The sequence below is a fragment of the Mytilus trossulus genome, chromosome 10, assembly GCF_036588685.1.
Source record: "Mytilus trossulus isolate FHL-02 chromosome 10, PNRI_Mtr1.1.1.hap1, whole genome shotgun sequence".
NCBI classification, from domain to species: Eukaryota; Metazoa; Mollusca; class Bivalvia; order Mytilida; family Mytilidae; genus Mytilus; species Mytilus trossulus.
This window is the reverse complement of record NC_086382.1, coordinates 28,350,969-28,374,941: the sequence shown is the minus strand read 5'-3', so window position 1 is coordinate 28,374,941 and position 23,973 is coordinate 28,350,969. Positions and strand designations below refer to the sequence as shown.

Below are 23,973 nucleotides of genomic sequence, written 5' to 3'. Positions count from 1 at the left end.
TATCGTGACACCAAATCGCCTGCACTGCAGCCGTCCCGCTAGACCACACGACCACCTGGGCTCTCAAAAAAAGAGCTTTCGGTGGCCATATGTTACCTTTCCACGTCAGTTTTAATCTAGCGGCGTACTACAGTACATGATATATAAGGCATGAAGATGTTATTGTTAACAATAACATCTTCATGCCTTATATATCATGTACTGTAGAAGGCATGAAGATGTTATTGTTAGCACAGTAGCATGGGTTCGAATCCCGGCGAGGGAAGAACCAAAAATTTGCGAAAGCAAATTTACAGATCTAACATTGTTAGGTTGATGTTTAGACGAGTTGTATATATATATATATATATACATAAGTACGTCTGAGTCAGTGACAACCCTACAACAGATGTATCCATCGGATCGCCATCAATGATGGTGATACATGGCTGTGTACATAATGTATATACAACTCGTCTAAACATCAACCCAACAATGTTAGATCTGTAAATTTGCTTTCGCAAATTTTTGGTTCTTCCCTCGCCGGGATTCGAACCCATGCTACTGTGATATCGTGACACCAAATCGCCTGCACTGCAGCCGTCCCGCTAGACCACACGACCACCTGGGCTCTCAAAAAAAGAGCTTTCGGTGACCATATGTTACCTTTCCACGTCAGTTTTAATCTAGCGGCGTACTACAGTACATGATATATAAGGCATGAAGATGTTATTGTTACAGATCAGCTAAATTATCTATAGTAAAGGATCCTACAAATTAATGTAAGATACAGTCACAGAAAATAATTATATTCATAAGTACGTCTGAGTCAGTGACAACCCTACAACAGATGTATCCATCGGATCGCCATCAATGATGGTGATACATGGCTGTGTACATAATGTATATACAACTCGTCTAAACATCAACCCAACAATGTTAGATCTGTAAATTTGCTTTCGCAAATTTTTGGTTCTTCCCTCGCCGGGATTCGAACCCATGCTACTGTGATATCGTGACACCAAATCGCCTGCACTGCAGCCGTCCCGCTAGACCACACGACCACCTGGGCTCTCAAAGCTCTTTTTTTGAGAGCCCAGGTGGTCGTGTGGTCTAGCGGGACGGCTGCAGTGCAGGCGATTTGGTGTCACGATATCACAGTAGCATGGGTTCGAATCCCGGCGAGGGAAGAACCAAAAATTTGCGAAAGCAAATTTACAGATCTAACATTGTTGGGTTGATGTTTAGACGAGTTGTATATACATTATGTACACAGCCATGTATCACCATCATTGATGGCGATCCGATGGATACATCTGTTGTAGGGTTGTCACTGACTCAGACGTACTTATGAATATAATTATTTTCTGTGACTGTATCTTACATTAATTTGTAGGATCCTTTACTATAGATAATTTAGCTGATCTGTAACAATAACATCTTCATGCCTTATATATCATGTACTGTAGTACGCCGCTAGATTAAAACTGACGTGGAAAGGTAACATATGGTCACCGAAAGCTCTTTTTTTGAGAGCCCAGGTGGTCGTGTGGTCTAGCGGGACGGCTGCAGTGCAGGCGATTTGGTGTCACGATATCACAGTAGCATGGGTTCGAATCCCGGCGAGGGAAGAACCAAAAATTTGCGAAAGCAAATTTACAGATCTAACATTGTTGGGTTGATGTTTAGACGAGTTGTATATACATTATGTACACAGCCATGTATCACCATCATTGATGGCGATCCGATGGATACATCTGTTGTAGGGTTGTCACTGACTCAGACGTACTTATGAATATAATTATTTTCTGTGACTGTATCTTACATTAATTTGTAGGATCCTTTACTATAGATAATTTAGCTGATCTGTAACAATAACATCTTCATGCCTTATATATCATGTACTGTAGTACGCCGCTAGATTAAAACTGACGTGGAAAGGTAACATATGGTCACCGAAAGCTCTTTTTTTGAGAGCCCAGGTGGTCGTGTGGTCTAGCGGGACGGCTGCAGTGCAGGCGATTTGGTGTCACGATATCACAGTAGCATGGGTTCGAATCCCGGCGAGGGAAGAACCAAAAATTTGCGAAAGCAAATTTACAGATCTAACATTGTTGGGTTGATGTTTAGACGAGTTGTATATATATATGTTTAAATATACTTGTTCACGCTTTTGGTCTTTTGGAAAATGTTGTTTGTGCTGTTTTTAGACCCTTCTACAACGAAATTTGTTTGACATGCACACGTATAAAAATTGCGGTTTTTATCCAACGCAGTCATAGGTTTGAACGTAGTTTTCAATTTAGACTCGTGTATATATAGAGGGAAGAACCATATACAACTCGTCTAAACATCAACCCAACAATGTTAGATCTGTAAATTTGCTTTCGCAAATTTTTGGTTCTTCCCTCGCCGGGATTCGAACCCATGCTACTGTGATATCGTGACACCAAATCGCCTGCACTACAGCCGTCCCGCTAGACCACACGACCACCTGGGCTCTCAAAAAAAGAGCTTTCGGTGGGCATATGTTACCTTTCCTCGTCAGTTTTAATCTAGCGGCGTACTACAGTACATGATATATAAGGCATGAAGATGTTATTGTTACAGATCAGCTAAATTATCTATAGTAAAGGATCCTACAAATTAATGTAAGATACAGTCACAGAAAATAATTATATTCATAAGTACGTCTGAGTCAGTGACAACCCTACAACAGATGTGTCCATCGGATCGCCATCAATGATGGTGATACATGGCTGTGTACATAATGTATATACAACTCGTCTAAACATCAACCCAACAATGTTAGATCTGTAAATTTGCTTTCGCAAATTTTTGGTTCTTCCCTCGCCGGGATTCGAACCCATGCTACTGTGATATCGTGACACCAAATCGCCTGCACTACAGCAATAGCTAGTAAATTACTTGTATTTTGTGTTGCAATATCATGCTGTCAAATTGCAACTAGCCGGGATCGCGGGATTGTATTTAGGTATTTCTGGAAGAAAAAAACGTCTAGAAGACATTGACGAAAATATCACTTCCGGCTAGTTGCAATTTGACAGCATGATATTGCAACACAAAATACAAGTAATTTACTAGCTATTATAGGTAGATGTCTTCATGATCATATTTTAAAAGATAAGGGAAGATAAAGAATTAAGGAAATGATCATGCTTTAAATTTATTCCATCTCACAAGCTCTTTAGATTTAATTAATTTTGGACCTTGTTTTTCTCCCCAAATTATGTTTCAGAAGAAACTAGTCCGATATTACTCTGACGACCGACGGCTGTTTAGCCAGACACGCTGGGGCCGTGGGACGTCAGAGCTCGTTCCATATAAAAAAGTGGATATTTGCCCACCCAAAATAGATGCGCTGCTTCCTCGCTTCAGGAGCCGACTGAGGGCCTTGAAATTATATAAATCACACATCAATCTCTTCAGTTTTCATTTATCTCTTCATTTATGTAAGTTTCACCTACCTGCCAAATCTTTATTTTTCTATATTTTAACATTTTTTACAGAGACCCATGATTTCTGCATTTTTGACTTTCACTTTCAAGTGGACGTCAAGTTACAAGAGATTTCGTGGCCTCGAGACTCAAATATGCAAATATTTATATTTTGTTACCTCCTTTGCAGGAGATCGATGTTTAACATTTAGAAGCAACCACGTTTTTTCACCTCTACAGGAGATCGGTAACTAGCATTTAGTTCCAACCACGATAACAATAGGCAGCTCTCGGACATTTAGGTTACTTGCAGCGTAAATGAACGAGGTGTTACATTATGGTCATTTGCACTGTTTTCTCGTGGTCACGTGATAATCTTTGAAAATGAAAGGCAAATTGGAGAAATCATGGGTCTCTGTGAAAAATGTTAAAATATAGAAAAATAAAGATTTGGCAGGTACAATGTAGGTGAAACTTACATAAATGAAGAGATAGATGAAAACTGAAGAGATTGATGTCCGATTTATATAATTCCAAGGCCCTCAGTCGGCTCCAGAAGCGAGGAAGCAGCGCATCTATTTTGGGTTAGTCCGAGATTACTCTGACGTCTGACGGCTGTTTTGCCAGACAAGCTGGGGCCGTGGGACGTCAGAGCTTGTCCCATATCAAAAAGTGGATATTTGCCCACCAAAAATAGATGCGCTGCTCTGTCGCTTCTGGAGCCGACTGAGGGCCTTGGAATTATATAAATCGGGCTTCAATCTCTTCATTTTTCATTTATCTCTTCATTTATGTATGTTTCACCTACCTGCCAAACCTTTATTTTTCTATATTTTAACATTTTTCACAGAGACCCATGATTTCTCCATTTTTGACTTTCACTTTCAAATGGACGTCAAGTTACGAGAGAGTTCGTGGCCTCGAGACTCAAATATGCAAATATCTTTATATTGTTACCTTCTTTATAGGAGATCGATGGTTAACATTAAGAAGCAACCACGTTTTTTCTCCTCCTTTACAGGAGATCGGTAACAAGCATTTAGTTTCGACCACGATAACAATCGGAAGCTCTCGGTCATTTAGAAAACTTGCATAGTAAATGAACGAGGTGTTACATTATGGTCATTTGAACTGTTTTCTCGTGGTCACGTGATAATCTTTGAAAATGAAAGGCTAGATGGAGAAATCACGAGTCTCTATGAAAAATGTTAAAATATAGAAAAATAAAGGTTTGGCAGGTAGGTGAAACATACATAAATGAAGAGATAAATGAAAAATGAAGAGATTGAAGCCCGATTTATATAATGCCAAGGCCCTCAGTCGGCTCCAGAAGCGACACAGCAGCGCATCTATTTTGGGTGGGCAAATATCCACTTTTTGATATGGGACAAGCTCTGACGTCCCACGGCCCCAGCTTGTCTGGCAAAACAGCTGTCGAACGTCAGAGTAATCTCGGACTAATTTTGGGTGGGCAAATACACACTTTTTGATATGGAACGAGCTCTGACGTCCCACAGCCCCAGCTTGTCTGGCTAAACAGCCGTCGGACGTCAGAGTAATCTCGGACTAAAAAGAAAGGTGCATGTTACATATCAATTCAATTGATTAATATATGATATTGCATCCCCTTTATTTGTATTCAAAGTTGTCTTGTATGTGAAGCTTGCTCAGAGGGATTTAATACACCTTATTGCTATTTGTCCGGCATTACTGGACATCAAACAGGTTCCCATATAATTTTAATGTCAAAATACAAAATGTATGAAGCCACAATGGAAAAGTAATTGTGGTAGGAAGTCAATAGTTCAAGCAGTGCAGATTCTCTGGTCAGCTGGGAATAGCGATAAGGTGTATCGTTATTAAACTGCCTTGGTTCATTGCTTTTCGCTTCCAACAATTTGTCTGTTCAGTGTAGCATTTTTATTTCTGTTCTTAAATCCAAACATTATTTGCTTTCTCCTGCTTTAGTAAAAATCCCTTCCCCTTTTAAAAATTGACAAGTTACAGATCAAGTATGAATTTTGTTCCAGTCTGATGATTATGTGCAGAGTTATGGTCCTTGGACTTTGAAAAATTCACTTACATAATCAGTTTTCAAAATATTTTTTTTCGTCATGCTTGAAGGTACTGACTTGATATTTGTTATATAGATTACACCGTATCAAGTTATAGATAAAGTTTTGTTCCAATATAATGATTTTTCAACTGGTAGACTATGTATTTCTATGCAATACTCACAGAATACTTGTTTATTCCTTTATTCTCAATCACATTTGATTACACATGCACATATGCTGGAATTAGTCTTCTAAATATTTTTTTGTAGTGATAAATAAATGAAATGAATGTACATGAATCTAGTTAATAAACATGTCTAACAGTCTTTATACAATTCAATACAATATTTTTTACAGATTTAAAGTGATTCTTTTAATCTGTGGATCAACGATGATGACCAAAGAAAGAATACAGTTATGATGGAATTAAATGATGAAAAGGTCCTTAGGAGTTTCCTCCTTAAACCAGCAATCCACTAGTAGTAAGGTCCAAAGATTAAATCCACCTTCCGCAGAAGTCAGGAAAGCTGGACCTTATCTGTTAGGTAACAAATATATAGAATAAGACAAGATAAATATATAAATAAGGTCAGTTTCTTTGAAACAAATATCATTTTACACATTTAACAAGTGTTCATGATTTTCAATGTTTTATATATATACATGATATACATGTATCACAATTCAAAAATATTATTAATGAAGGGCAAATGTTTGAAGACAAGACAAGACAATTTATTTCAACTTAGCCACACGTAATGAATGACACATAAAAAAAACAGTCTTGGAAATTTAACCAAGCACACAATTGAATGCCCTTGTAAAGTGTATTATAAAATGTGAATCACTGGATACTTATTAGGGACAGGAATTTAATGAAAATGTCTAAAGTTGTCTTCAAATGATAATATAAGGAAATCTATTTATAGGACCAAGACAAGGATCTTCTCCTGTAAGAAGTATTGTACAGTGTTTGGCAAGAAAAGATGGGACAGATAAATTCTACACTATAAAGGTATTAAATGGTTTCCATGCTGGAAATGGCTGCTTTATATGAATGACAAGTCTTTTTCCTTTGCAGTTTCCAAAGATATATAATGTTGGCCGAAATTTTATTTTGCAGACAATACATCTTGAGATAATTTTTTTAGTATCTTCATCAAACTTTGTACAAATCACAGCATAAGATTTTCAAGTTTAATACCAAAAATCATCAGAAGTAAAACAAAATTTGAACATGTTAAATACAGATGGTTTTAAAGCAATTGCTTTCATGTCAAGGCATACAGCCATCTTCGTGACCCAGATCAGAGACCCCGTCTAGATTTAGTCTAAGTTTTTATTTAGCAGATTCTTATCTGTCATTCTTAAGCATTTATTCATGTTTTCAAATGCAATGCATTGATTGAAACTATTGAAAAACATTAGTGGATTTGAGAAGTTTCAACATATGTTCTTGTATATGTATATTTGTTTCTAAGGGACGACCGTTTGCCTTTTAAAGACAGATTTCACTCCTATGCATGTAAACAGTGAGGATTGTCATGTTTATGCTTTATTACTGCATGTTCTATGTTCTAGATTTTAACCCTGTCTGACCCCAGAGAAGAGAGCCAAGATGATAGACAAGGGAAAATGTTGTTACACACAGAATATTCTTTGTTGTCTTTACTTCACAACCAAGATGGAGTTGTACATCATCATGGACTGTTTAAGGTAAACCTAGTCTTCATGCAAATCAGGTTCACTTAATAACTTTTACACTGTAAAATCTGAATGATACATGTTTTTTCATCAACACCTTGTGAAAAGGGGAACATTGCAATATTTAAAATCTCAGTTTCTAAACAATTAACAAAATGTTCTATTTTCTCAAGAATGTTTATTTTTAGGTCATTAGGTCAAACCCTTTTTAGCTCATCACTTGGTTCCATTGCTGGTGTAAACTTTTTCAAGAATCTGAACCTGCTGGGCCAGTAACTGTCAAAGTGTAACTGAATGTTACTTAGAGTATTTAGTTTATAAATTATATTAGAATTTTTGATACGTCATAATGTTCAGCATATTAAGATCTACAAAAAAGTGAATATGTCCCAAATTATCAATTGACTCCTTAAGGGGTTATTGCCCTTTGAGGATAATTTTACACAATTTGTTTATCATGTTTTCTAACTTTAAAAAAGTCTCCCCTTCTTGAGCTAAATTAAACCAAACTTAAGATGAATGATTCTTAAGTTATCTAAATTAAGTTTATGTTTTATTTTCTGATTCTTCAGAAAACATGGTTGCAATTGCTAAAAATAGAACATAGAGTGAAATACAGTTTCTAGGATAAATTTTGTATTTTATTACCATGAACGTCAAGTAACATAACCATTATGGCTGAAATGGAACATACAATGTAGGGGTAAAATGCATTTTTTGCTTTTGAATTAATATGACAGATACAAAGAACATTTAAATGGCCTTTTAAAGCCACATGTTAATATATATTGAAAAACAATGGTAATCATTGCTGAAAAATTTAAGCAAAAAGTTATACGTAAGCAATTACGGGCCTCTTGTTTTTTCTTAGATATCCATAAAAGAATGATTCCCTTTTTCAGGATGAAGCATTAGAGGATAAAGAAAGTTCCCGGTATTATCCTGGCCAGTCCGTCCCTAGAAAGAGAAGACGACTCTGTCTGGTGTTAGACTGTCTGGTTCACCATGATTTTAGTGACGAAAATCAAGAACTTGTCAACCTACAACATTATGTCATTAAAGAGAAGAAACTGTCGGAGAAAGAAGCCATAATCGTATTTCTTGATATTGTTAGAGTTGTGGAGAGTTTACATAGGGTACATTATATCATTTATAACATATTGTAAAGCATACCTGTCAACCTGTGATGATGAAAATGCAGGTCATGACCTGCATTGAAGAATCAAATCTCAGGTCATAACGCGTACAAACTTTTTCGAGCAGAATTTCAGTATTAATGGTATATTTTCTTGAAATGTAAATCAAAGATACCAAAACATCCATGCATGTTATCTTGGTTAAGTCACTTTAAATTCTATTTATTATTATTTTATTGCACTTTTTATAAATTTGAGAAACACAGTCTTATGTTGTTTGCTTTTTGAGATGATGAAACACTTCACTGTATTATTCAAATGTAATTTTAAAAGGTTTGACACTACTGGCTATGTAGCTTTTAAACATACCATCTCCCAGTTTATAAGGAAATTAGACTATGATAAAATATAGTAATACAGTCAAAGGAAGTATAAATGTAAGATATAATTTTCAACTATTTTTAAAAATTATATAAAGGTATAAAAATAATGATAAGTTATTTTTCAATATGTATTTGAATTTTATATTTTGATTATTTAATCCTTTTCACCCATAAAACGTAAATATAAGGAATAATTTTGAATGGTGACAAATAAGGGGAAGTAAATCTTGGTTGAAATATTTTTTTAAACCAATAGTGCAATTTATTTACGACCTAAAGCCAGGCCAGGGTAATTGGTATTAATTAAGTGTGTTTGACACCAAAGCTGTCAAGTGAAGCCATGCACTTAATGGGTCACTTAATTTGACCGTTTACATAGCTAGATGAACTTTCTGTTCAAGGAAGAATTACGAATTTGCCGGTATTTCAATTGAATATAACTTATGAAATCAATCTCAAGACTAAGAAATACGGGTGAAATCGGGTCATTTTCGGAATTCCCGGGTTATTTCAATGACCCGGCGGGTGATCCGGGTGATCCCTCAGAATTGTGAAAATCTCGGGTCACACCCGCAGAATACGGGTCAGTTGACAGCTATGGTAAAGTGAGAGAGATTAATTTTTTACTGACAATTTTCGGGATTAACATTAAATCTTGATAAAATATCCACTTGCATACATTAATTCCTTAGAAAGATCAAAATCAAAGAAAAGAAACACAAAAATAAAACATAACTGTCAGGTTTGGCTTTTGAAAGCATGAAATGCTGTATTTTTGAATATTTGATTTTAATTTCACTAATAATGATAAACCACATCAATGAAATCACATTAACTCAAAAGGATTTATTGCGGTCACAAAAAAAGGAGATGTTTATTGTTTGACAATGATTCAACAAATCAACAAAAAAACAAGGAATAAAGAAGGCAAAATTCATCGTGAAGTTCAATTTACTAGGGATTCATTATTCTTCGTTGTATACAAATTTTTGTGGGTTTTGTGGGTACAGGTGAACCACAAATTCAAATGTTCAACAAATGTCTTTTTTCAATAGGCTTTGTACACAGAGATTGGCAAAACCATGATAATGCAAGTTTTCAGCAATCCACGAAAAATTGTTACCCACGATAAAAAATCAATCCACAGTACTGTTCTCAACTACACACTTGTGCTCATACCATAAGTCAGATGCCGAAGTGAAACTATTTGTGACACTTGACCTTTTGACATCATTTTAAAACTCTCTTGTACTATGGCCTAAAAAATCTCTATTGTAACTTAAAATTATATAGGATCAATTGTTATGATTTTCATTGGCTGACAAAAAATGACGAGTTGTTGTTTCATGATTATTATATATGTGGTATGTTATATTTCAGAAAAATTTGGTTCATCGTGATTTAAAGCTTGGTAACATGGTACTGAACAAGAAAACAAAGAGGATAACAATCACCAATTTCTGTCTGGGGAAACTTCTGGTCTCAGAGACAGATCCATTAAAGGACCAAAGGGGTAGTCCTGCTTATATCAGCCCTGATGTCTTAAGTGGTAGGCTCTATAACAAGCTCTTAAATCAAAAACTTATCCTTTTTAGAACTTCTCGCCCTTATCATCTATTATGAATCTTGAAATATGTACCTATCCAAGCAGCTCATTCTAACCACTAATTTTATGATAAGTTTCTCACCCCCTGGACCTATTATCTGGGAAAGTCTGCATATGTATGCCCCTGTCGTAGCGGATGGGGGCATTAGGCTTTACCCTTGTCCATTTGTATGTATGCCTGTATGTCCCATATTCAGTTTTTGTCCTCAACCAAATCTTATAAAACTTATACACACTGTTAATTACCGCAAAACACAGGTCAAGTTTGAATTTGGGTAGCTTCACTTTTACCATTCTAGAGTTATGGCCCTTTATAAATGGAAAAATCGCTGAATTTTCTTTTCCATTTGAGTTTTGGTGGCCTCACTTTTCCTTTCTAGACTTATGTCCCTTTACCAAATTGAAAAATGTCAATTTTTTAAATTTTGTTACTTAAGTTTGTCTCAAGCAAATGTTATGGAATTGGGTACTATGCTTATTACTACAAAACAGATTTAGACCAATTTTTTGTAGTGTCACATTTGACCATTGTTGAGCAATGTCTCTTTATAATCTTATATGCAGTGGGGGGGGGGGGGGGGGGGGGGGGCATCATAAGACACATTCCCATTTATTTTTCTATATTCATTGAGTTATCAAATTTTGTGACATTTAAATTCACAAGACTAAAAACAAATGCCGGATACATTATTATCCTTTCTGAAAACACAAATTAATGATTGCTTATTTTTTTTTTTATTATTATTATTTCCCTATAGTTTCATTTTTATTTTGGTACATTTTATTATTCTGATAACAAAATTTTAGTTGTAAGCATAAAAAGGAGTATCTTTATTTAAGTTGAAATAGTATGGTAATAAAATTGAGATTGGAAATGGGGAATGTGTCAAAGAGACAACAACCAACAGGTCTTCAATGTAGCGAGAAATTCCCGCAGCCGGGGGCGTCCTTCAGCTGGCCCCTTAACAAATATATACTCACATTGGTTAAAACAGGTTGTATTTTCATATATAATTGGACATAATGAAAGATTTATCTTATATCCAATGATTAATAATTTATGTTCACTAAAACCACTTCTATAAAGGAATGTTATAGACTGACCCAAGCTTAGTTATTAAATAGTAATCAGTTTTAAGCAATGACCAAGAATAAAGATGAAAGAGTTTGAATGGATACTTATAATTGATACATTATTATCATTTTGTGCATTAATTGGTTTGTTGAGTAATATTAATCACTTTGATCTTTTAATTAAATTCTTGAGTGAATTGTTTTCAAATAAATTATCAAAAATAAGTGTCAACTAATACTAAAAAAATAAAAGTGGATAAAAGAATATCATTTTCAACCCTAGTACATTTGTTTTGTACAAATACAATTATTTCACTGAAAATTAATTTAACATTCATCTGTGCATTTTTTAGGTGTAACTCAACATAAATTAATTAAATGGGTATTCTTAATATCTGTTTTTTTTTTGGATGAGACATATTTATTTTACTTTTTTGTCTGGTGTTTTTGTTATTTAATTGTGTATTAAGAATACTGTTGATCTTCTGAAAAATATTTTGGTGACCAAACCATAATAAGAACATAAATCAAATTATATGGTATATAATTTTATTAAGCACTATTCAATCATCCATAAGCACTAGCATGCATACACTACATTTAGACATAAATGACAATACATATAATCAATTTAAACATAAGCACTAATTTTGATACAATAACAAATTGTCACTAAGCTGTTCTTGAGTAGGCACAGAACATTTCTGTAAAGGACGTAGCCATGGTATCTGTTTCTGGTTGACTGTCTAACGTGGCTGTTGGAGTAGGATGACTGGGGTCATTGGACTGTAGAATTAAGGCAGATAACTCTTGGATTTCTTGCCATTTCTTTGTCTTTAACTTTTCAAACACCTTTTTGACACCAACTGTAACAGACTTCTGGGATTGTAGATGCACACCGTAACCACTGGCCCCTTCTATGTTGGCTGTGAAGATCTGTTGGTCTAGACGGTGAATCTTGGTATCTGAAATAATAAAAAATAAACAATTAAGTAATGTGTTATAAATTTGTATCAAAAACCTTAAGTCAGATAGATAACATTTGTATATTATAAAATAATAACTTTAAATTTCAAATGAAATACAAATGACAATTGCTATATATGTTAAGTGAATAGATAGTTCTTTAATTAAAGGTTTTAAAATTATATTAGACTTACATGTGTGTTTTACCAACAAAAAATTCATAATTAAAATTACTATAAATCTTTTTTTATCAGATATACAGGAAGGTTAAATTTAACCAGATAAATTTCATTTTTTTTCTATAAGTGTGAACCTACCTAGCATAGACAATTGAACAACAGAATTGTCATAGACAATAAGTAAGGACTTGAGGTCAGCAGCATAGGTCAGAATGTTACTAAGTTCCATGGTAGTAATTGTTAGAGTAGTAGATATTGGCAGTTCAACAGTTGAGCAAGTTATGATTTTTCCAACAAAGTGCTTCCTTTTTATAACAAAAATTGGTCCCAAAAAATGCCTTGGCTTTACCAAGCTGAGACAAATAATAAGTAATAATTGAAAACTTCAAAGACATCAAAGAAAACAAATAATTACTCATTTACTTTGATCTACCACTTTCACTAATGAGTTGTGTAAACTGCAAGCCAAACAGGTTTATGAATAGGCATTAATTTGTCTTGAGAAAAGTGTAAATTAATGTATTTCTTTGTGTGCTGTGAGACAAACTGTAATTGTTAAAAAAACAGTTTTAATTTTATTTCAGTTGTAAATAATTTAGTAAGGGATTGTAAGAATAATAATATATGGGAATTCATTTATTACAATATTTAATCTTATCATCTTTGAAGATTTATCTTCTGATTTTATAATTTAATTTTTATATATAAAAAAATATATTAAAAATGTGAAAGAAGATGTTAAAGTAAAATAAATAAATGAATGAAAAATTAAAATTAAAAGTTAAAGATCAAAACTAATAGATTAAGAGTACAAAAAAATAATAATATTAAAGATAATAATTTAAAAATTGAAATGAAAATGAAAAGATTTTTAATTGCAGAAAGTGAAAGTACAAAATTAATTATTAAAATCGAAAAATAAAATGTTATAAACACAACACAGATTTTATTACAAATAACATCAACATCTTATGAGGAAATGTTTTTGATTGTTTCAATTTATATTTGATATTTGAAATACAGAAAATTTGTATTAATAGAGTCAGTTCTGGTGTATCCTCTTTTCAGTGATATATCTATAAACTGTTTTACCTTGATTTTTCTTGTACAGTGGTTTATCTGCAATACATACTTCTATTTTCTCGTTATACCCCCGCTTTAAAAAAAGGGGGGTATACTGTTTTACCTCTGTCTGTCAGTCCGTCCGTCAGTCTGTCCATCAGTCAGTCCGTCCCATGAAACTTTCATCACATTTTTCTCAGGAACTACACATCCACCCTTTCTGTAATTTGGTATCAACATTTATATATGTCAGCCATACCGTGTGATGTGTTTTCAGATTCATTATTCATCGACTTTCTGTTTACCGAACACTTGTATGATTTTACACATGATAGCCAAATTGAAAATTTTCATCACATTTTTCTCAGGAACTACAATACAAGGATTTCTGAAATTTGATTTCAGGTTTTATCTAAGTCAGCTATACCGTGTGATGCGTTTTCAGATTGATCACTTGACAACTTCCTGGTTACCGAACACTTATATGATTTTACACATGATAGCCAAGTTGAAAATTTTCGTCACATTTTTCTCAGGAACTACAATACAAGGATTTCTGAAATTTGGTTTCAGGATTTATGTAAGTCAGCTATACCGTGTGATGTGTTTTCAAATTCATCACTCGACAACTTCCTGTTTACCGAACACTTGTATGATTTTACACTTGATAGCCAAGTTGAAAATTTTCGTCACATTTTTCTCAGGAACTACAATACAAGGATTTCTGAAATTTGGTTTCAGGGTTTATCTAAGTCAGCTATACCGTGTGATGCGTTTTCAGATTGATCACTTGACAACTTCCTGGTTACCGAACACTTGCATATTTTTACACTATTAATATTATCCACTTGCGGCGGGGGTATCATCAGTGAGCAGTAGCTCACAGTTTCACTTGTTTGAATTGTTTTACATTGTCTTATCAGGGCCTTTTATAGCTGACTATGCGGTACAGGCTTTGCTCATTGTTGAAAGCCATACAGTGACCTATAGTTGTTAATGTTTGTGTCATTTTGGTCTTTTGTGGATAGTTGTCTCATTGGCAATCATACCATATTTTCTTTTTTTATATATTCTATCCCCATAAATTAAAAATATTCAAGTTAAACTCATCATATCACTTCTTTTCTTTATAAAGTATGATTCCTCTATCTTTCATGACTACTCTACAATATTAAGGGTAAGTGATGGTGGTATGGGGGAGGGGGAGGGGGGAGGGGGTACTATGTTTTCTGGTCTTAGTGATTCTATACTTCTGTCCTGTATTCTCCTGTACCATGTTAAAGATTGGTTTATGGTCGCTTTCGTTGTGATGTGAATTTTCATCTCATGATCTGTCTATTGGTCTTGTGAGCACTCGTCCCTATAATTCTTGCAAGATTTATATGAAATTTATGTCATCATAGTCATAGGAAAACATCAGCAATGTCTTCAACTAATTAGAAAATAAGTGCCAAATATTTGTAAAGGAATTATTCCACTTGGAGATATAAGTTATTGAAATTTCATTGTAAGTGCTTTCAAGCTTATATTTCGTGAAGGGATTGTTATACGTGTTTTATCAAAGATTCATTTCAGTATGTTTGGGACGTGTTCGAAATGAAAAATCTTAGAGGAAATTGCTTTGAAAGTGCTGTCAAGTGTACAATACTTATCAGATTTTTTATGAAATGTATATCTAAGGTTTATATCAGCAAAGTCTCAGATAAGTTCGAAAGATCAGTGCCAATCAACTTTTCATTATGGAATAAGGCCTTCTAAAATACAAATTTTATGAAAAACTGCATTGTAAATACTTTCATACATACATTTCATTTTGTATTGTTATGAATTTTACATTACGGTTTATATCAGGAATTTTCAGGCTGACCTGGAATATTTGCTCTGATCATTGACATTTAGTTTTAATAGAGTTCTGTCCCTTTGGTATGTAATTTATATTGAATGTTGCATTGTAAGCTTAGTCATACCTACATTACTTGTCAAATTTAATTGAAATTTATTTCAAAGGTTTATTCTAGCAACATTTAAGAGGGGGGATAGGACCTTTATCTGGACTCTTTGATCGGGTGTTTTTAAGCTCTGGATTTCCTGATTGACCCTTCCGGGATCCGGAAATTCTTTTTTCGGATTTAGGGACGTTGGGATTTACTTTATTTAAATTCGGGACCTCAGGATTTCGTTTTTTTAAGTCCTTGATTTCGGGATCAGGACCCCTCCTATCCCCCCTCATTTAAACACTGTTCCTTTACTATGTTGTGTATAATTTTAGGCAAACCATATCTAGGCAAGCCAAGTGACATGTGGGCCCTTGGTGTAGTTTTATTTACAATGTTATATGGACAGTTTCCATTCTATGATAGTCAGCCACAGGAGTTATTCAGGAAGATAAAAGCTGCCGAGTTTACTATGCCAAGGTATGATTATTAATTTTGAATACTTCAATCAACACAGCCCTAAATTGCAGCTTTACAAAATGCATCTTTTGTCTAAAGTTAAAATGATACAGTAGAAATAATCAGAATAGAAATTTGTCTGGGTTCGTTCATACTTTATCAGTAGTTGATAAAGTAAGATAAAACTATATGATTTAAGCATTAAAGAATTCATATACATGTATACATTAAATTTAAGAAAAAAGAAACTCATTATAGCCTATATGGAATGTTAACATGTACAGCTAAAAGAAGTCTTTTTAATTATTTCAAATTTATAGCATGTGTCCTATCCATCAATGCTAGGAAGTATATATTTATTTAATTTCAGTGATGGAAGAGTTTCTGAAGATTCTAAGTATATCATTCAAAATCTTTTGACATTGGACTCTGAAAAACGTTTGACAGCTTTAGAAGTGATAGAACAGTTACAGTCACTGCTTGATAAATGGTAAGTGTATTACAGCTGATTTCCTAATGCATGTAAAGCAAGAATTTGGTTAGCTTGCTAACTTTGTTTGCATATTGTACAATTGTAACTGGGATAATGTCCAATCATATTCAAATATAATATAAACAGGCTCAAATATGCCTATTGTTTTAAGATGTTAATGTAAATGTTAATTACAAAGCTTGAATTGACGCTTATACAAACAGAGCAAGCAAGCTACCACAGTTTTACCCTACAAGCATTTAGAGCTCATTTCCTAATGCTTGTAGAGTAAGACTTTGGTTTGCTAGCTTGCTTTGTTTGTATAAACCAGTGGTCAAGCATTGTAATTACGATTTACATCTGCAAACAATACAGATACACATAGTTAAACCTGTATATACTATATTGAGATTTGACTTAATGTTATCCTTATTACAATTGTACAAGAAACAAACAAAGCAAGTAAGCTAACCAAAGTCTAACTCTACATGCATTAGGAAAACAGCTGTAAAGTGATGTGAGAGATGCTTTAATTACTCTTTTAAACACAAAATCTTTAATGTTACTTGATATACATATTAATTGTACTTGCATACATCTTAAAATAAACACAGATATGAATACTCAAACTTTCTTATCACAAAAGAAACAATTTACCCCTATCATGGTTTGGGGTGGAGTGACTTCAATATAAAAATAAGAAGATGTGGTATGATTGCCAATGAGACAACTATGCGAATGATACAGAAAATAACAACTATAGGTCACTGTATAGCCTTCAACAATGACTAAAATCCATAAAGTAAGTGCACTCATAGAGCAAATGTATAATATTTGTTCATCTGCATTCAATACTGGGCCACGAGGCAGAGTTCTAATCTAATTTCTGTGATTATTTGATAATGGGAAGAAACATACATATTACATTCATTGATTACTGTTTCAATGTGTCCTTTTATGAACACAATTGTGTAATTTAAGAGTACAATGATATTCTTTTGTTTTCAGTGTGTCCTTTTATGAATGCAATTTTTTTGAAATGCAAATTTTGAATATCTATTTAAAAATCTATCAATGCTGATTCAATTGGTTGACATTAAATTAAAAAAAATAGCACTGCTGATGATATATAGATATTAGAAGATGTGGTTTGAGTTCCAATGAGACAACTCTCCATCCAAGTCAAAATTTGTAAAAGTAAACCATTATATGTCTAAGAATGGTCTTCAACACAGAGCCTTAGCTCACACCAAGCAGCAAGCTATTAAGGGACCCAAAAATGACTACCGGTAGTGTAGTGTAAAACCATTTAAACAGGGAAACCCACAATCTTATCTATATAAAAAGCGAGAAACACTTATGAATCACATCAACCAATGACAACTTCTGAATATCAGATTCCTGACTTAGGACAGGTGCAAACAAATGCTGCTGGTTTAAATGTTTTAAGGTACCAACCTTCACCCTTATCTGAAACAAAAATGTAACATCACAACCAGGGCTTCCAAAAAATATTTGAGCCAGCCGGACATTTTATATCTGATCCCGATTTTAATCCCATAAGACTAAGTCACAAAAGGCAATTATAATGGTACTCAGATGGACGTTCCAATGATTGACATTAATAGATTGAAGAAAAAAACGATTTTAAACTTTACTTTGATATGAATTTGATGTTTGGATGTAAACTGTTAGATTGGCAGTGCATCATTCAAATTGTGCACATCAGCATGCTCATATTTGCCTTAGACTCTTTGTTTGTGTAAAATTACATTGTCAAAAACTTTACTTTCGCTTTTAAAATCACATTTTCCTAAAACCGGATGTTGACTTGACAATGGTAAAACATGGACCATAAACAGATATGTAAAATCCATGTTCGTTTACAAAGCACAACTGAGTTCCACATTATTTCTTCAATAAAATACTTGAAATGAAGGAATGATAATTTTTGAAGAAATGTAGGATGCATAATTAAATTTCTCACCTGTGCACATGTGTTCTATTTCATAAAATGTAGTTCTGACAATTTTTCATTTAAAACCTTTTAAATTTTTCATCAAATCATGTTGATAAACTAATTTCTTAAAATTTTAATCTTTTGACTAAATCTATTAGATACAACCGCTGAAATGTAAGAAAATAATTGTAAATAGACCAATCAATATATACGAAGTCAGGTACTGAAAATAGTTTTCCTGTCGCCTGAACAGGTAGATTTCACCTGTCTAACAACTTATTAGCCTTGATTAAAATAAGAAAGTATTGCATTAGGGGTTGTTTTGATAGTAATTAATCATCATGCCACTTTTATGACCGGAAATGTGTGGATGTTAAAGGGAAACTTTGCAAAAAAATCAAAAATTGATATTATGTTTATTCTGTATAAAAATGCTCAAATTCATAGATATTAAAGTTTTATTCTGCTAGATAAGAGATCACCATCGATTTTAAATTTAGAGTATCAATTCTCTCCGGTCGGCCATTTTGTCACCTTGCCCGATTTGCAGTCAAGATATGTCTAAGGACCAAAACTACAGTAACCCGATGTAGACGTAATTGCATGTCGATATCTCGTCAATCGTACGGTTGTTTTATCCGACCAGTTAACTAGTTAACTAACTTGATACGGAAAATTTTCTTCTTTCTTTTTTTAAATAACCATGATCTGTTATTTTTAGACTGAGAATATAGGAATTAGTGAAAAAGTCAAAATTTCAAATCATAAATAAGTCTTCCGTGAAACTTGAATTGTTTTCGGAAATCTATTAAGTATGTAATAAACTTTATTTAAATAAATTAGGATCTTCGCTCCACTGATCACCTGCATGGCTAAAGGTATTACTCCCAAAGGTATTGTAGGGGGTGTGAGGTGACACATCCAGGTATTGAAGCGATTTTCTGTCGAGTTTGCAAGTTCATGCATCGTTTCACTTCTTAGTGTATTAATAAGTGTACACGGCCGATAACTTATAACTTTCCATTTTGAACTATTAGGTGTATAATATACATCTCTGTCTTGCGTGTCCGAAAGTGATATTACTAAGCTCATACGATTGTTTATGAATAACATTTCTGGTGAGAAAAAAAAATATTTATAAAAATATAAATAATACCAAAAAAAAACCACACAGATTTGATGAAATAAAAATCTATATACATATTTTTTCCCAGGGTAAATTTGGTAAAATGAAATATATACTTGATGTCAATGGTGAAGGCCAGAAATATTGATTTAAAAAAATGTACGCACTTGTCGACCATTTGTATATAAGTTACGGAACTATATAGCGCAAATTAAAATATATACATGTATACATAGTACATAAGAAAGAAACATACATTTTGCGTAAATTCGGGTAAAAGTTTTGTAAAATGGCAAGTCCACGTATGCCAACAGTATGTAATCATCAAATGTCGATAGACTATTGTATACCAAAAGAAGAAGAAAAAGAGATTTAAATACAGGTCGATATATAACTTTATTTGGCTCATCGAAGTTATGGATATTTATATATCAATTAGATTGTTCTCGAAAAAAAGGAAGAAATTCGCCATCATCACAATTGTTCCGACATGCATGTTATATATACACAACTGGACTTACACTAATACCGAGGGATGTGAATATTTTCCAGGGAAACTATAGAGTATCAAAGTTTCAAATCAATTTCGGGATTTATTTTCTCTCTTGATATTCAATGACAGCAATTTAAAGAATAAACTGCTTGTCCGCTTTAGTGGTATTCTTGCCAGTTGAAACAGACTTATAATTGCATTAAAAAATAGGGAAAGATGACATTTAATTCATTCATTTTTTTTTTAATACATCGTTGGTCAAATAGCTAAAGTATTATATATAGTTACGGTGTGAGACGAAGAGTATTTTAAGAAGGACATTCCCGATTATGTATAAATTTTGTTGATGTTTTTCACACTTGAAAAGCATATCTGTTTGTAATTTGTTGATTCTATTCCAATTAGATCCTTTAATTTCCTGTCAATTTTTTAAAACATCTTTTTCAAATATCTGAAGTATTCATGTGTTGTGAGATTTAAAAGCACATTAATTCCTAAATAGGTAATTAAAGATCACTTTGGATGGACTAAAATATATAATTGCAGTTGTTAATGATCTGTTTGAAATATTTAAGGCTGCCAATCCTAATTTGACATAGTACAATTTTTAGTTCATAAACACGTGTTAAGAAGGCTATTTTTATTTGTAAATACTTCAATTAAAATAATTCAGTATTTTATCGTTACTTAAGTTATCAAAAGTCATAATTCATTAAAAGTGATCTTATGCAAAATATAAAAATATACAACAGCTATCCAGTTATTGTGCGATCTTATTATTCCCGTTAATTATTTTTTTTAATTTTTTTTTACATTCATGTGTCTGAAACTTTGTCTGACTCCCGTTTACAATTGATACGAAATATTTTTCACACCTGAAATGCCAGTGAACCGTGACTCCTAGATTTCACTGAATGAAGATCATAAGATTAGAATTACATAATACTAATCTTTTAATTACCTTGAGTTAAGCTACGCATTCCACATTCTTTAGGTGTCACAAAACAATACACATTTTATTGTTTCCACCGTACAAGCAAGTGAAAATGATTGCTGGAATGAAGCAAAAAGGTCAGAATACAAACATGTATTTTTAATACACTATCAATCATGTCTGTTTCATATGTTTGTTTTTAGAAAAAAAATCATAAAATTGTTCTATTGTATGATTTACTTTTATTATTAAAATTCGTTTTAAAAAATCCACACGATCTAATTTTAAAAGTTCATGGCAATCACTTATTTTTCGTTGGTTAATAGCTACACCAAAAGTCGTCGATGCGCTTTAAACCGCGTTATTAGATGGTTAACGAACAAGACTTAAATGAGATATTTTCACTCCCGGCATGCATCAAAGACTTAAACTACGTCACATAAGTCAGGAAGTTTCAAAAAATCAAATTAATAATTCCCAATTTTCTTCTTTATTAGATTTCATATCAAAATAAAACTTGGTGAATATGTTTTTTATGGTATTATGAACATAATAAGATGAAAAGTGAAAAATCGTGAATTATCCCTTTAAAGGCCAAATGTTGGAAAACAAAAAAGTAGATGACAGTTTCATGTTTTGCCTAGCCGAACTTTTACTGGACATTATACAAATGTCAGGAATATATGACCGTTTTGGAAGCCCTGATAGAAAGACACACTATAAAATATCAATTGATATATTTGTTTCTAATTACCAATTATTGTTTGACAGGAAAGCGATGTCTAGTATAAGTGGTCCTCTACAAGTAGTCCCTGATATTGATGACAAGTATGTTAGTGATAACAAGGGTGAAGAGGATGAAGGATCAGCTATACTCCTATCAGACATTCCATCTGTTGATGGTGGTGACACTGCTACACAGATCACTGATCTAGCTCATGGAATCACTCCAGACAATGACCGTCAACCCAAAGAGAAGGTACCGGTCAGAAGACGCAGACACATATCATCCAATCCACCAATCCACCGGATGACAGACGATGCTCAGCCACTTACACCTACAGAGATGACGGCTCATAGACAACTGTTGTCGCAACACAGAACTTGATGTTACTACCATGGGAAAAAGTAGACAGGGTTGTTCTCAAAAATATTATCTGTTGTCAATGGCACACCACATGTTTTCTATAGTATATAACTGTTGTAGTATATGTGTAATTATGTGATGTCATGGTTTGTTATTTATTGGTATTTGATGTCATGACTTTGTTATGTAGTCAGAATGTGTAAAATTGTATATTGTAGTGGGTGCTTATTGACAATTGTAATAGGATATGTAGATTAGGAAAATCATGGTTATTTAAATTTTTATTCCTTTTGATAGAACCTTCCATAGGAAGTAAGAAAAATCATGGTTATTTAAATTTATACCCCTTTTCATAGATACTTTCATAGGATGTAAGCCTACAAAGAAAGTTCACATATTTCTTTTTTTTTTTTAGTAGTATTATTACATCTTAGTATACAATTCCACAGAAAAATTCTTCACTTGGTCTTGACTATTCGTTGGATATCAATTTTTGTCAATTTCGTGGTTACAGAGGAACAAAGAATTCAAATGTTCAACGAATCACACATTTTCTAAAGGCTTTGTACGCATAGATTTTCTAAACCACAAAATCAATTACCCACGAAAATGCAAGTTTTCCTTTATCCACGAAAATTGATACCAACGAAAATAAATGAATCCACAGTACTGAGCTGTTTTTAATAGCTTCAAAGCCATATTTTTCTTACGCAAAAGTACTATTGAAGAGTAAAGACTAGATTTATTTGTCACCATTTAAACAAAGTATGCATTTTTTAGTGATACAAAAAAGATTTAAGTTGAAGGATTTCAGTTATTTTTAGGCGATCTGGGTATAGTTATAAAATTGTCAAAGAATGTTGTAAACCATTAAATGTTATTTCATTTTGATTGGGTTAATTATTGTATAATTATTATGTAGTTTCAAACTTTGTGAGCTGGTGTGTATAATGTGTGCAATCATTAAAATTATAGGGCAGTTTTAGCTAGATAGCAAGTGCTCACTGTAAGTTTGAAAGAGAATGAATGGGTCATATATTTTTAATTGGACATAAATAAAAAATAAAAAATGCTTTCCTTATGAAAAAGTTTACTGTTAAAATATTACCAAATTGGCTTATAAACAGATGAAAAATTTATTACTTTATTGGAGGAAACCAGTATTTGGTCAATAACTAGCTATTTCAGCAAAAAACTATACTTTTTCCTGATTTGCCCAGGTGTGACTGGATACATTTATTATGATATAGATTTATAATTTTTTTGCATTTCAACCGTGTGCTAAATTATTTGTTATTTATTCTGTGATAGTGAGTATTGTAGTTTTCTTAAGCCATACAAAATTAATCATCTGGATCTAAGTTTCTCAACCAACAAAATAAGTTCTGGATTATTTGATTCCAAGACAAATTAAATGCAATTCAGAGTTCATCGAAAAAGTGGTGGTGAAAAGGTTTAGATCACCAAAATTTTGCAAGGACTTGGACAAATTTGGTAATTTGCAATAGAAACAAAAATAGTGAGGACAATCAGATTCCAGAATATTTATTTTTTTCGAAAACACTGCCCACTTATATGAAATTCATGTCACATTTGAAAATGGGTGGCATCTAAAGTTTCAAAGAAATTTCTGAAACCAGATGATTTATATTGTATGACCTTCATATAAAATATAGGGCTATTACATAGTAGTTTAGAATTGTATATATCTGTACAGTAGAACCTTTAAATTGTTATCTACTAGCATGTGTAAATTTGTTTCAGCACATTCTTTTATATATTTATATATATATAATATTCATTAAGGTGAAAAGACACTGATAGAATTATAGCTTAGATTTTTTTCTTGAATAATTATGAAATAGATTTTGGATTTCAAATCTAAAGGTCACCAAACACTTAAT

General features: G+C 32.9%; 2 protein-coding genes across 3 annotated transcripts; one reads left to right on the top strand and one right to left on the bottom strand.

Annotated features, from left to right (window-relative positions):
• Nucleotides 1–2,997: 2,997 nt before the first annotated feature.
• Nucleotides 2,998–23,611, top strand: LOC134687160 (serine/threonine-protein kinase 40-like). 2 transcript variants are annotated; one of them, XM_063547204.1, is made up of 9 exons: nt 2,998–3,072; nt 5,852–6,039; nt 6,424–6,509; nt 7,076–7,210; nt 8,101–8,334; nt 10,098–10,266; nt 15,874–16,018; nt 16,368–16,487; nt 21,754–23,611. In XM_063547204.1, exons 2-9 carry the CDS (start codon nt 5,925–5,927, stop codon nt 22,088–22,090), a joined length of 1,341 nt encoding a protein of 446 aa, XP_063403274.1. In that variant the 5' UTR covers nt 2,998–3,072; nt 5,852–5,924; the 3' UTR covers nt 22,091–23,611. The 2 variants fall into 2 exon arrangements, with proteins under 2 accessions (XP_063403274.1, XP_063403275.1); XM_063547205.1 differs by having other exon boundaries at nt 3,012–3,093.
• Nucleotides 11,960–13,057, bottom strand: LOC134686138 (uncharacterized). The gene is made up of 2 exons (XM_063545811.1): nt 12,681–13,057; nt 11,960–12,362 (listed from the first exon to the last, which is right to left on the bottom strand). The coding sequence occupies exons 1-2, from the start codon at nt 12,769–12,771 to the stop codon at nt 12,070–12,072; spliced, it is 384 nt and encodes a 127-aa protein (XP_063401881.1). The 5' UTR covers nt 12,772–13,057; the 3' UTR covers nt 11,960–12,069.
• Nucleotides 23,612–23,973: the final 362 nt, after the last annotated feature.

What these genes read in the sequence shown, in the direction of transcription:
- LOC134686138 (XM_063545811.1), bottom strand. Translation starts at nt 12,771, where the DNA reads ATGGAACTTAGTAACATTCTGACCTATGCTGCTGACCTCAAGTCCTTA. An exon ending in TGTTCAATTGTCTATGCTAG is followed by an intron (nt 12,363 to 12,680) that starts GTAGGTTCACAC and finishes TTATTATTTCAG; the next exon opens with ATACCAAGATTCACCGTCTA.
- LOC134687160 (XM_063547204.1), top strand. Translation starts at nt 5,925, where the DNA reads ATGATGAAAAGGTCCTTAGGAGTTTCCTCCTTAAACCAGCAATCCACT. An exon ending in AGCTGGACCTTATCTGTTAG is followed by an intron (nt 6,040 to 6,423) that starts GTAACAAATATA and finishes ATCTATTTATAG; the next exon opens with GACCAAGACAAGGATCTTCT. An exon ending in CAGTCACTGCTTGATAAATG is followed by an intron (nt 16,488 to 21,753) that starts GTAAGTGTATTA and finishes ATTGTTTGACAG; the next exon opens with GAAAGCGATGTCTAGTATAA.